Source organism: Glycine soja, chromosome 3 (assembly GCF_004193775.1).
Source record: "Glycine soja cultivar W05 chromosome 3, ASM419377v2, whole genome shotgun sequence".
NCBI lineage: Eukaryota > Viridiplantae > Streptophyta > Magnoliopsida > Fabales > Fabaceae > Glycine > Glycine soja.
The window spans coordinates 21,598,827-21,613,608 of record NC_041004.1 but is presented as its reverse complement, the minus strand read 5'-3'; the positions used below and the strand labels follow the sequence as shown (position 1 = coordinate 21,613,608).

Genomic DNA, 14,782 nt, shown 5'->3' with positions numbered 1-14,782 from the left:
CCTTCCATTAATTAGTAGAAATGAAATTGTAGATTGAAGCCGAAACAAAATTGCAGAAAATGAATTTTATTCTACGTGAATAGTGTGCATGAACAGTAATAAAAACTGGAATTCTAAAATCCTAGAATTATTCTCCTCTCCGAAAAAAACTCCCTAAACTAAAACCTTGGTGTTGTTATATAGGTCCTCAACCCCCAAGCTCACAAATCTATTTTAAGTCCAAGCCTATAAACGAAATAAAATAAAATCTGGACAAGATAAGATAAGATTGAATGAAATAAAATCTAGATGGAATAAAATCTGGATAAAATAAAATCTAGATAGAATAAAATCTAGATAAGATAAGATTTGATAAAATAAAGTTATTATTATTATTATTATTATTGTTAGTCAAACAAGCCGGCTTGTCAAGCTTAACAAGCTTTTTTTATAGTTTGAGCTTGGCCTTTTTATCTAAAAAGACTTTTTAAAAAGCTTGAGTTTGGCCTTTATAGTAAACAAGCCGAGCCGAGCTGAGCCTTACATAGGCCGAGCCAAAGGCTCTCGACAAGAAGCTCGGCTCATTTCCACCCCTACTTAGGGAGTATGAAACCGAAAATTACTGCTAACAACATGGAGAAGGAAAAGATGATTGAAGAGGTCCAAAAGAGGGAGGAGGAACACAGTACTTAGAAAGCAAAGGAGGCAGATATATTCCATATGATACGAATCATGGACAAACATAATGGAGAGAAACTATGGTATGAGAAGATGGATAAAAGCTTTGTGGAGAAAACTAAAAGAGAACTCGGGAAGAATAAGAAGGCTAATGACACAAGAGGTCTTGTGGCAATAAATACACCAATTGATGAAATGGATTTATCTACATCTAAGGATGCTAAAGTTGAGGCAGTGAGCGATAGCTATATTGGGACTAACAAACAAACCATGTCTTAATGAATATTATCACATGGAATTGTAAGGGAACAAACTCTAAAGGATTTAGTTCTCTTATAAAGGACTTATCTAAAGAGTATGATTATGCTCTATTTTTCCTTTTGAAAATGCATGCAACTAGTGTGTAAGCTGACCAAATTTTTCCGCGAATGGATTTCGATGGCAAGTTCTTTGTAGATGCTCAAGGTCAATCAGGGGGGATTTGGTGTATGTGGAAAACAAATATGTGGCAGGTAGAAGTTCTTCAAAGTGGAGACCAATATGTGCACATGAGAGTGGCATGGAAGAGACGACATTACCATTGTCTATGGTAGCCCGTGAAATACAACAAATCACACTAAAAAATCATACTAAAAAGGGAGTTAAATAATATGTTAATTAAAATATCAAATATTTTTAAAATAGATATTATAATAAACAAGTTTATAAAATCTCAGTCTACTGATAAAAGGAGGACTGCCCTTCAATGAGATATAAAAAATTGTCTTTTAATAAAAATCTTGTGCACAGAGTGTGACACTAATGGACAATAAAAAAACTTTAATAAGTTAATGAAGATCATTAAAAATATTCCATTTTATACTATTTCACTCAACTTGAACTAGATTCAGTTCTCCTTTACCAATTAGTAAAGAATTTCATTAATTAACCTTGATTACAACAAGTATTTTTTCCTATCACTCTTGGCACAACCCTTAGCTAGACTTCCCCAAACAAACTTTTGTCTTTCACAAACAAAAGTTTGATATAGAATCAAGGATTCTTTATAACACTCAGAGACTGAATGTACAATAAGGATCTTATCTCTCACTAATACTTTGTATACTACAAAGGATAGACTCTTTTAAGCTCAATGTATTTTTCAACAAGTATTTTTCTTTTTTTTTCGTTTCTTGATTCATGACTCTTGACTAAGTGATTCTCGACTTGAGTCTTTGAAAAAAATTAAGAAATAGATAACAAAATGGTGATATTTAAAAGCATATTTAATCTAATTTTAAAAGGTATGTAAAGGAAAATATGAGGAAGGATGTTCATAATATAATAGGTTTAACTACAGTAAAAAAATATATAATAGTTTTACATTTTTTTCTAACTTGTTTTTCATTTATCTTAAAATAGTAAAATATTTTCCAAAACTACCCTCCATAAAATAAGATAATTTAATTATTTATTCTATTTAAATATTTTAGCACTTCATTGCTAGTTATCCTAGCTAGACGATCTTGAATTGGCCATTTAATTACTTGCCTTTTCTCAGATAATTCTGAAAACTAGTTAGCACTAATGTAAAATATACATACGTCATCCAATAGTATTTTTTTTTTATCAATTTAATTATTAGACTATGCAATAATTTTTCATAAATATTAAACTATGTCAAATTAAATCTGTGTTAAGTTAAAAATGGTATATTATAAAAAAATAAAATTAAAAGTTATTATCATATCAATTTTACTTATGTCAAAATATAGAAATTTCAAACGTAGATATGCAATGAATTGATTGGTACTTTTATAGATAACTCGGAAGGTGAGATATCAGTAAGAATTTTTCGTATTTTATTAAAAGTCAAAACTTCAGGCCTCTTTAGAATCATTGTTATGAAAAATAAAGTAGATTGGAGAGAAAATCACAGTTTTTTTTTTAAAAAAAAAGTTGTATATTCTGAATTTATTGGGCCAATGACAAATATATTCAGGAAATCAGCCTCAAAACTTGATTACTGGTGACCAAAAACAAATTAAACTGGAAGAGCTGCCTCTATTTGAATTTGAAATGCTAGCAACTGCTACAAATAACTTTCACTTGGCCAATATGCTTGGCAAGGGAGGTTTTGGTCCAGTATACAAGGTATCTTGTCTAAAATATGCTTGTCATTTTCACATTACATATATTGCATAAATAAGGATTGTATTTTTTTAAAACTTTTAGGGGCAATTGGATAACGGACAAGAAATTGCTGTAAAAAGACTTTCAAAAGCATCTGGACAAGGATTGGAAGAATTTATGAATGAAGTAGTAGTGATTTCTAAACTTCAACATCGCAATCTTGTAAGACTTCTTGGTTGTTGTATAGAACGAGACGAACAGATGTTGGTATATGAGTTTATGCCAAATAAAAGTTTGGATTCGTTTCTCTTTGGTTAGTTCTTTACTCTTTTTACATCAAAACTTATTGATACTTTTTACATGCATAGTTCATTTTAGAAAAAACTTATCTGTTGTTCTATAGGTATTTCGGTGTTATACTATAATGAAAACATGACATCTATAAATTACTTTACTTGTACTGTGATAAGAAAATATTCAAGTCATGTGCTTTCATATTGTATACCAAATGCATATAATTGATTAAAAAGTTCTTTTCAACTATTAATTAAGCTCTTGAAAATAAGAATGTTTTACTATTTAAGATTTGTATATATAATATTTAACTTTGCCGTAATTTTCATGCATTTTTTTATTGTTTTGTAGATCCACTCCAAAGGAAAATACTAGATTGGAAAAAACGCTTCAACATAATTGAAGGAATAGCTCGAGGAGTACTTTATCTTCATCGAGACTCAAGACTAAGGATTATACATAGAGATCTTAAAGCAAGCAACATCTTACTAGATGATGAGATGAATCCCAAAATATCAGACTTTGGTTTAGCTAGAATTGTTAGAGGCGGCGATGATGATGAAGCTAACACGAAAAGGGTTGTTGGAACTTAGTGAGTAATACTTTGTCATTGCACTCTTGGAATATTGAATATGATTTCATTATTACTCATAATGTATGCTTTATATGCAGTGGTTATATGCCGCCTGAGTATGCAATGGAGGGAATTTTCTCAGAAAAATCGGATGTTTATAGCTTTGGAGTGTTATTGCTAGAAATTGTAAGCGGACGAAGAAACACCAGCTTTTATAACAATGAGCAATCACTTAGCCTTGTTGGATATGTATGTCTCTGTGCCCTATATTCCCTCTTTATTACAAGAAAAGTTATTATTATTTTTATTAATATTTTTTTTTTTGTTTTCTTAGGCATGGAAACTATGGAATGAAGACAACATTATGTCTATAATAGATCCTGAGATACATGATCCAATGTTCGAAAAGAGTATATTGAGGTGCATACATATAGGACTTCTATGTGTGCAAGAACTTACAAAAGAAAGACCCACAATATCCACTGTGGTTTTGATGCTCATAAGTGAGATTACACATCTTCCTCCTCCAAGACAAGTTGCATTTGTTCAGAAACAAAATTGTCAAAGTTCAGAGTCTTCTCAGAAAAGCCAATTTAACTCAAACAACGATGTAACTATAAGTGAAATTCAAGGTAGATAACAACATGAATCGACACTGCCATTGTTAACAATAACTTGTGCTTAATATATAATTATTAACCCCCTGGTACCATGCACTACATGAAGTAACCAATACAAACATCAAAGTATAGGACTCCCTTTGAACCCTCTTAAACCAGTTTGATGTGAGCACACTTAATAAGGTACTAACACATCTCTAAGGGTTAAGACCTATGATTAACACTTAGATGGAGACTTTAGGCTAGCTGGAGAACTTATTTGCTTTTCAATTGTTATGATTATTCCTTTTATGATTATTATTTTCTTTGAAAACCGCCTTGTATAATTCATCTAAAGACATGGATAATTCAAGATTACTTACTCTTGTTTTTTTTTTTAACAACACAAGATATATTTATATATAATAAAGAAGATAATTACACATTGATCTATACCAGAAGTACAAAGATGGATGATTACAAAAATTGAATGTATATATATATATATATATGAGGTGAGTCTGTTATGTTTCTAGCAAAAAGAATAAGGACCTATTCGCCAATGATAGTATATTTAAATTTATCATGATAGAATGCACACTTCTCGGTTAGTGCACCACAACGAGAAGAAAATTATATTAAAGGACAGTAGTTTCAAGTAACTTGCCTTGCCTTGTCTAAAAATTATATTATTTCTTACACTGATGCAAAAAGAAGATTATACAATAGTTATTATAAGTCTTTTATGATGGTTTCGAACTGTCTTTGAAGGTTATATGGTGGAAAGTCAACACTTTTCATGATGGTCCTTTAAAAATCAACTTAAAAAAGTGTCAATTCTAAGATGGTTTTTAAGTGAAAACTATCTTAGAATGTCACCATTCTAAGACGGTTCTTAAGTGAAAATCGTCTTAGAATGTCATCTTTTTAAGATGATTTTTACTATAAACCGTCTTAAAATGTATTTTTAAAAATAAAATAAAAGAATTGAGAATTCTAAGACGATTATTTCAAAAATTGTCTTAAAATGTCTACAATCTAAGATGGTTTCTCAAAAAACCGTCTCAGAATATATTTTTTTTAAAAAAAATGACAATTCTAAAACGGTTTTTCCAAAAACCGTCTTAAAATATTTACAATCTAAGATGATTTTTCAAAAAAGCCCTCTTAGAATATATTTTTTTAAAAAAAAATTAAGGATTCTAAGACGATTTTTCAAAGAACCATCTTAGAATTTAAAAAAAAAAATTAAAATAATGAATTTGAGTATAACACAATGTATTCTTATGGTCATTCCTTCACCTCACAAGTTCCATAAATGCCTAAATAATAATAATAATAATAATAATAATAATAATAATAATAATAATAGAACTATCAAAAAAATTATTGTGAATTGAACATTTTAGTCTACAAAAAGAAAGACAAAAGTTAAAAAATGCCAATTAAAGAAACAAAAAAAATTTAAGGCACTAGCAAAAGCTACCATTAGGCATTTTAGCCAAGCAACACAAAATATGATTTCTAAGAAATACCCAAAGATTGCACAAGATTGCCTTCAACACCCAAAGATTCTCAAAATTGACTTCCCCCATAATTATGGAGTCACTTTGCATACTATAAAATGGATACTTTTGTTTCCTCGCCTAGCCTGATACCCTTGAACAACCCCAAACTAATTGCACTTCTAAAAGGACTTGCAAGCCTTCGGCAATAACTACAAATAAGAACAAGGAGATGGAATTGCCTAGTGTCAACCCTTGTTGTGATCTGAACTTCGTAGTTTGACTGTTGTTGATATATATATATATATATATATATATATATATATATATATAGAGAGAGAGAGAGAGAGAGAGAGAGAGAATCAAGCTTTTGTCCAAGATCTCCATTTATCTCCGAAACCCAACTGAGCAAGCATATAGTCTAAGAACGCCCAACTTATCGAGTTGTATGCTTTTCTGAAGTCTACTTTAAATTAAAAACAATTCCAGTGAAATCTTTGGGCCCAATCCACCACCTCATTCATGATCATCACGCCATCAAACATTTGCCTACTAGGAATGTAGGAAAATTGAACTTCTGATATAACAGATCCCAAGACCTTCTTCATTCGTGTGGACAACAACTTAGATATGATTTTGTGAAGACTCCCTATAAGTGATAAGGGTAAAAAAATTTGACATAGACTATGGATTCTTCTTCTTTGGAATTAAAGCAATAAATGAATAAACCACAGATTTGGGAAGAAAAGCATTTAGGTAAAATTCTTGCACACATAAACAAATATCATTACCTATAATGACCAATCATGTTTTGAAAAATTTGAAATTAAGGTCGTTGAGACGAAGGCTTTCCCCCCCCCCCCCCCTCACAGCTCCACATTGCATCTTTGATTTCCTGGTTTGAGAAAGGCTTAATTAGAAACTATCTATCCCCATCTGAAAGATGCTGAAAGTTTACACGATCTATAACTGGTCTAAGTGCTTCTGCTTCATGAACAAGGATAGAAAATGGATACTGCTTCCTCCTTCACCCCCTTTACATCCTCAATCCAACCATGTGGAAAATTGACGGTGAATATCTGATTAAGTCTCATTTTAGATCTCAAGCTCAAGCAAAAAGACCATGAATTCATGTCCTCTACTCAACCCCATCTTAAACGCAACTTATGAAGAAGCATATTCCTTTTTTATTTGAATCAATTCCATAAATCAAACACCAATTCTCTTCTCGGGTTAGAACTTTTCAGATTCCCCAAAATCATATTCCCATCAATAGCATTTAGCTCTTCACACTTCCCCTTTATTTGCAAATCAATGTGATCCTAGACTTCCTTACTCCACTGCTTTAAAGCCTACTTTAAAGTCTTAAACTTCTCTTTAATAGCTAACAAACACCATGTCTCTTACCTTTATTGTTTCCATACCTTCGTGACAACCTTTTTGAACGTTAGATGCTCCATCCAGCAATTGAATAGCATGAAGGGTTTAGGAACCAAGTCACACACTACATCCTTTAGTAGAATAACATTGTGATACAAAATTTCCCAAGGTCTAATCCATTGGACCACCACATTCCAAATGGAAACGAAGTTTTCTAAAAGAAGGAATCTATCAATCTTACTCATAGATTGACCACCTAGATTGATTGATAAGTGTCATATTTCAGTTATTTTTTGGATTAAAATGTTAGAACTTATCTTTCTTCTGTAATAGCTTTCTTATAAACTTCCCTTAAATCTAGTTGTTTCATATATATTGTACATTTACTAATCTTTTTGTTTAAATATGAAAGATTCATCCATTGTTTTGTAGGTTTTGATGATTGTTTGTTAGTTCCAGAAACAAAGTAAAAAAGAAGGAAAAAATGGTCATTTTTCAGAGATTCCATACTTATATTCGCTCAGGCTAGCAACCAACTCACCTCGGCTAGTCAACTTGCTTCAGCCATAAGCAACACACTCGCCTGGGCGAGTATGTTTCTTCAACACTAAGCCTCAAATTTGCCTGGGTGAGCTACAACTCGCCTGAGCAAATTTGCCTGCACCCTTTAACTATTTTCTATAAATAGCCAAGCATATGTTGAAGAAATGATGATCCATTAGTAGAAGAAAAATGCGGGAAGCTGAGGAGAAAGAAGAAGAAAGTGGAAAGTGGAGTTTGAGCGCTGCAGAGTTGTGACCGTGGATCGCATCCTTCTTCATTTTTCTTATTATTCTTTGTGCTCTATGTAATGATCGATTAGTTTTTCTTAAGGATTGGATGTAACCTTTGTACCCTTATATATCCCTTTTGATAGTATATATGCATGAATCTTTTCTACTCATTATTGGTGATTTCATTCTACTCGTAATGCTTGATTCTATTTGATCACTAGTTTCATGAAATTGGATTTCAAGTTTGACTAGGAAGTACTCTTTATGTTACATTGTTAGGAATAAAGCATAACATTTTGATTCCAAAAAGCACGAGATTATGATTGTTTCAAAAAGCATGAGGTTACGATGAAATCTAATCCTACGCTTTTCTTGAATTAATCAAATTTTTTATTATTGCTTCCATAACATTACATATTTCTGACGCACTAAATTTTGTTGTTTCCGTTATTTCCGTAAATTCTGTTATTTCATTACTTTAAATTATATTTTGTTAACTAAACAAACCCATGATATTTTGACTAAACTTGTACATAAATATTAAACTAATAACCTTTACCCGAATGAATTGAGTAACTCAAGTCCTTGTGGAGACAATATCTTTTTTACAATTATGTATCCTACGGCAACAATTGGTACGCTTGCCAAAAGTCTAACAAGTTTCTAGCGCTGTTGTCGGGGACTTAAGTCATCAGCTCAGTTCTTTTAGATTTAAATTCTTAATTAGATAAAGCTATTTTCCTTACTTTTTTAATTATTTCTTTTAATTTGAATTTGTATAAATTATCTCTTGTTATATTTTATTTTCACTAACCATGGTGCTTACGAGTTGTTGTAGCGTGTTCATTTTTTTCTTAATACGAAGTAATTTTTTTGTAGATAAATCACCATTTGAGTTGGAAATTACCAAAACTGAAAGGAAGAATAGGAACAAAAATAAACAAGCAACCACTTGTAGAAGATAACATGGCTGATTGAGAAGGAGAAGGAAATAAACCACCAAGGAGGACTCTTGGCAACTATGCTTATCAACAAGGACCAAAACATTACAACAACATAGTCATTCCTCCTTTCTGCAACAAGTTTGTGGAATTTCAGCCAACACTGCTCAGTCTGATAGGCTCACACCCCTTTGCTGGAATGGATCATGAAGATCCATGCACACATCTGTCTACCTTCATGGAACTTTGCAGTACCATGGGAGCTTTTGACGAAGATGCTGAAGCTGTCTACCTCAGAGCTTTCCCATTCTCCTTGGCAGGTAAGGCAAAAACATGGCTCCAATCACATCCACACAAAAGCCTCAACACTTGGGAAGAGGTGATGAAAAAAATTCATTGCAAGGTTCTTCCCTCCATCTAGATTCATTAGTGCAAAATCCGTCATTGCTACTTTTTCCCAAAAGTCTAATGAACCTCTCTGTGAAACATAGGAGAGATTCAAAGCTTTGTTGCGAAGGTGCCCAAACAAAGATGATGTTGCATAACTACATATTTGATGCTTCTTGATTCCTCAGCTAGAGGTACTATGATGTCTAAGAGCCCGAGGAAGCAGTATTATTCATTGACTCCATTGGAGAGAGAGATTATCAGGGTCACCATGATAGAGCTCGGATTCAAAGAAAAGGTATAATGGATTTGGATACTCAAAATGCAATCCTGGCTCAAAACAAACTCTTAACTCAGCAAATAGAGGCCTTAACCAAGCAAATAGGTCAACTTCCTCAACAATATCAACAAGGTGTGTAACGCCCTGAAATTTCACTAACTATAAATCGGTGTTTAAATGTATTTATTGTGTTATTTGATTATTTGATTTACTTGAATGAGTTGAGTTATGGTGTGAATTATTCATGTGTGATTTGCTTGATGTAGATGTTGAGTTATCTGGAGTTTTATTGACCTAAGTTGATTTCAAATTTTACCTAAACCTATTCGGGTAAAACCGCGATCGCAAATTCGTTAATCGTTGGATTGTCTTAAAATTTGGATTGTGTTTCCACCCCTAGGAATACTACTTGTTTGTGTGGGTTCAAAATCTACCGGCAAGTGCATCGAATAGTCAAGCAAATAATTAAAATGGAGTTATCCGAGTATCGAACTCAGGGAACCTATTTTACTTGGAAAAACGTCATTCAAAATACAGTTGTTTGTAAAAAGAATTAAGTATCATGAATTGAAAACAAAGGTATATTTTGTTGTAATCGAAGAAACATTAAACGTGAACAATTGAGTGTGAAAATAAAAAAGTAAAAGCGTTGGGTCCTTCTCTATTTGAAATTATTCCTGTGTTCTATGCTGAGGACAAAAATACCAACACCGATGTCTCGTGCGTTTGGACTAATTTAAACTAAGCTTCATTCGCAGATGTCTCTTGTTGAACTTAACCTAATTTAAAAAGCATTATAAGCACAACATAATAAAAACTAGAACCTTGCAGACTATGTCTAGCACTACAATTATCTAGCCCTGCTCTATCAAGTTCCAAGGAAACAATACATTTGTCAATGCTAAAGTTCCTAACAGCACACACCAATGGGTGATCAAACCATAAGCATGCATACAATAAGCTTAGATAGAAACATTAAACACATGAAAATAACCTCAAATAGATAATAAAAATATTTACATCAAGTACTCAGTAGAAATTCCCAACAAAGGATTTTAGCCCTCCATTACAAGGGAGCAACTTTCACAAATAGGAGAAGGGTTTTAGAGAAAATACCAAATTACAAAGCAGTGGGGATGTCTCCTCCACCTCTAAGAACCTAGAAAATAACTCTAAAACCTAGAATCTACCTAAAAGTTAGGACCTTTTCTTCCTTGCTCAGCTTTTCCTCTGTTCTCTGCACACAATTTGCAGTCAATTCAGACCTCTTTCACGTTATCACACTCTCTTTTTTTTTTTTTCTGTGCAAATCAGGCTTAAAAAGGGCTTTCTGAACTTGAAGGCGCGCTTAGCACCATTCTCGTGCTTAGCGCGAGTAAGTGATATTTGGCTTAGCGCCAATCTTGCGCTTAGCGCATAAGAGACAACTGCCTCGCTTAGCGAGCTGCATACGCGTTAAGTGCATACTAGCGTGGAAGAACTCTCTTCAAGCTTATCCTCATGCGTAAGCCACTAATGTCTCGCTAAGCGCATGGTTTAGGCTTAGCGAGACAACACTTTTTGAACCTTCATAATTTTCTCCTTTTTACCTAAAATCGAAGTGAAACTTACATTAAATTAAATAGGAAGGCTTCTACTGAGCACAAATGAAAACTAAACTAGAAATATTTACAATCCTACCAAAAATAACCATAAATTGGGAGATTTATTTACATTTTGGAAACTTTTCTATACAAAAATTAGTCGTAAAAGATGACTAACTGATTGTAGGTTCATAAAATTGTTCGCTTCCGGCAAGTGCACCAAATCGCACAAGTAGTATAAAACGGTAAGAACCGAGTATCGAACTCTCGGGGAACTTGTGTTATTTGATAAGCTATTTCAGTGAATAGGTGTCTGGTGTGAAAATCTAAGTGTGAATATGAACAGGTGTGTAAACTATCTATGCAAAAAAGGAAAATCACGTGAGAGAAATGATGTGTAAAAACAAGTAGAAAACGCGTTGGTCTTCCTAATAGGTGCCTGATGCTAAAAATATTTTTTCTATCTAACAATGCTCATGTGTTCCTATGGTGTCTCCTGAGATGCTAAACCCTAATTCCTTGTGATAGTTTAGCCTAATCCTGATCAAGCATCATCCTCAGATTCCTCTTGTTGGACTAAACTCAATCAGGATCGCATTAAGACAAACATACTACAACTAAATTATCGCACCCCGATTCCTCATGATAGTACGACAACTTAGCCCTGTCCTATAAAGGTCATCAGAATCAGACCATTTTCCACTGTTGAATGACCCTAACAAAGCATACATCTACGTTATCAAGGTAAAGGCATACTAGAATGAAAAGCTGATAGCACAGAGAACACACAAAACATCATTAAACAGATAGAGAGATATTTACATCAAGTACCTACAAGGAAGATCCAATAGAGGATTTTAGCTTTCTATAACCAGGAAGCCTCCTTTACAACAAAGAGAAGAACAAGATGAAATATTGCAAAAATACAAGTGGTGAGGATGTCTCTCTCACCTCTAGGATCTCACAACCACTCACAAACTCACCTCAAGCTCTCAAAACAGCCTCCGCTTCCAGCTCTGGTCTCTGCAGATCTTCACACAACGAAATCTCTCAAAACTCTCTGGAACTTGGACCTTTCTCTCTCTAGAATCACTAGACATGCAAAGCTTAAGCTCTCAGCCCAAACTCCCTTTCACAAAATCTGATTTCAGGCTTAAATAGGTGGCCTTGTTCGTGCTCATGCACTTAGCGCAATTCTGAACCGCTTAGCGCACATTAGTGAATATCAGCTTAGCACGTGCTTTTCTCGCTCAGCGGATGGACTGAAGCGGTGTGCTTAGTGAGATGAAGCGGTGCGCTCAGCGAACCTGTATAGCTCATCTTCTTCCAGATTCTTCCTCGTGCTTAACTAATGAATGTTGCGCTTAGCGGATGCTCATTAAGCCAGCAGATTGGCTTAGCGAGAAGGTGAAAAATAGAACTTTTCAGAGTCGCCTAATTAACCTGAAATTGATAGAAAATGATTATTAAACACACAAAATGGAAGTACTAAGTATTTATTACTTATACTTAATAGAAAGTACTTATAACACTACAAAATAACCATAAACTGGGGAAGTTTGATACATTTTACATAGGTTTTATACATAAAAGTTAGTCGTATTCATCGACTAACAAAAATATGTCTCCACAGTTTGAGAAATGGGATTTACAAAACAATAATTTCTTATCTCTCGCTTAGCGCAAGAAGCGGGCTAAGTGCAATTCCAACCCGAGAAGGAATTATGCTGAGCACGAATTGTTGTGCTTAGCGCAAGAGGAATTGCACTCAGCGTGAATTATCGTGCTCAGTGTAAATCCCAACCCAAGAGGAATTGTGCTAAGCACAAAAATTCGCGCTTAGTGCCAAAAGTGGACTCCCACCTAGCAAGACGAGCTCGCTAAGCGAGATTTGTAGATTATAAATATGTTCTTCAGTGTGAAAAATACGATTTTTCATTCTCCTCCTCTCCAAACACCCACCTAAACCATAACACATTCTTCTCCACCACCCACGACCACCGATGGCCACCTTGACCCACTGTTGCTTGCCAGTTGCCATTGAACCACCACACCGAGAGGAATGTTTTAATCAAAGCCGAATCCTTAGAATACACCTGAAGGATTCAGTGGAGATCAATCCCTCAATCCTTTCTTTTGTAGCTACTCTGAGGTAATCTTGACTTTTAAGCCTTTCTCCTAGTTAGTTTGAGTTCTCTAAGTGTCTTTTGTGTTTGCGGTACTATAATATGGGTGTTTTTACACTTCCTTTGAAAAACCCTTGAAAATGAGACATTATAGAAGTAATCTTTTATAAAATTGATGTTATTTTCATGACCTTCACTGATCGGAATTTCAAAATAACATCTTCTTGTAGTAGAATCCGAAACACCCCTTAGCCCTTTATGTTTTGACGAGGCTAATTGATCTTTAATGTTATTATTAAACTTGTTTTTGAAACCTATACTAAATTCTCGTCGATTTGGTATATAGAACCTTGTTCTTGGACTAACAAACGTGAACGAAAGAGGTCTCTGAGCGATAGAGGAGTAGACGAAGAGCTGTTAGTCCATGAATAAGACTAACTTTTGTGTATAAAACCTGTGTAAATTGTATCAAACTCCTCCAATTTATGTTTATTTTGTAGTGTTGTAATTACTTTTTGTTAAAGATAGGTAATAAATACTTAGTACTCCCATTTTGTGTATTTAATAATCATTTCCTCTCAATTTCAGGTTAATTAGGCAAGTTTGTGAAGTGCTGATTTTGATCTGCTCGCTAAGCCAATCTACTGACTTAGCGAGCCATCCGCTGAGCGCACCACTCTTTTGGCTGAGCGTGAGGAAGAATCAAGAAGCAGGATGAGCTGTGCATGTTTGCTGAGTGAGGGATCATCCTGCTAAGCGCATCGCTTGAGTCCATCCACTAAGCAAAAAGACACGCGCTAAGCCGAAATTCACTAATGCGCACTAAGCGTGCCAGAGTTGCGCTAAGCATGCAAGCACCAAAAAGGCCACCTATTTAAGCCTAAAATCAGAAATGGAGAGGGAGTTTGGGAAATTCTAGAATCTTTTTCATGTTTAGAGATTTCTAGAGAGAGAAAGGTTCAAGTTCCAGAGAGTTTTGAGAGCTTTTGTTGTGAGAAGACTGGCAGAGAACTGAGCGTGAAGAGGAAGCCATCCTGAGAGCATGAGACTAGTCTGTGAGTGATTGTGAGGTTCTAGAGGTGGAGGAGACATCCCCACTACTCGTATTTCTTCAATCCTTCATTTTTCTCTTCTCTTTGTTGTAAAGGAAGCTTCCCAGATATGGAGAGCTAAATCCTCTGTTGGTTTTTCCTTGTAGGTACTTGATGTAAATACTTGTATATCTATTTAATGATGTTTTATGTGTTCTCTGTGCTATCAGTATGTCATTTCAGTGTGCTTTTACCTTGATCACGTAGATGCATGCTTTGTTAGGATCATTCAATAGTGGAAACTGGTCTGATTCTTGAACTTGATAGGACGGGGCTAGTTTATCATATTATCACGAGAGATCGGGGTACGGTAACCTAGTTGTTGTATGTTTGTCTTAATGCAGTTCTGGCCGAGTTTAGTCCAACAAGAGGAATCTGAGGATGATGCTTGATCAGGATTAGGCTAGACTATCATGAGGAATCAGGGTTTAGCATTTCAGGAGACACCATAGAACACATGAGCATTGTTAAGTAGAGAAT

The 14,782-nt window shown here is 34.2% G+C and overlaps 1 protein-coding gene across 2 annotated transcripts in view; it reads left to right on the top strand.

Annotated features, from left to right (window-relative positions):
• Positions 1-4,623, top strand: part of LOC114406298 (G-type lectin S-receptor-like serine/threonine-protein kinase At1g11330) — a 28,287-nt gene extending 23,664 nt beyond the window's left edge. For both annotated transcript variants that reach the window (XM_028368970.1, XM_028368969.1), the window contains 5 exons: positions 2,639-2,790; positions 2,872-3,082; positions 3,415-3,655; positions 3,736-3,886; positions 3,972-4,623. In XM_028368970.1, coding sequence (XP_028224771.1) covers positions 2,639-2,790; positions 2,872-3,082; positions 3,415-3,655; positions 3,736-3,886; positions 3,972-4,277 — 1,061 coding nt within the window. In that variant the 3' untranslated portion in view covers positions 4,278-4,623. The remainder of the gene's footprint in view (positions 1-2,638; positions 2,791-2,871; positions 3,083-3,414; positions 3,656-3,735; positions 3,887-3,971) is intronic.
• The last annotated feature ends 10,159 nt before the right edge of the window (positions 4,624-14,782 follow it).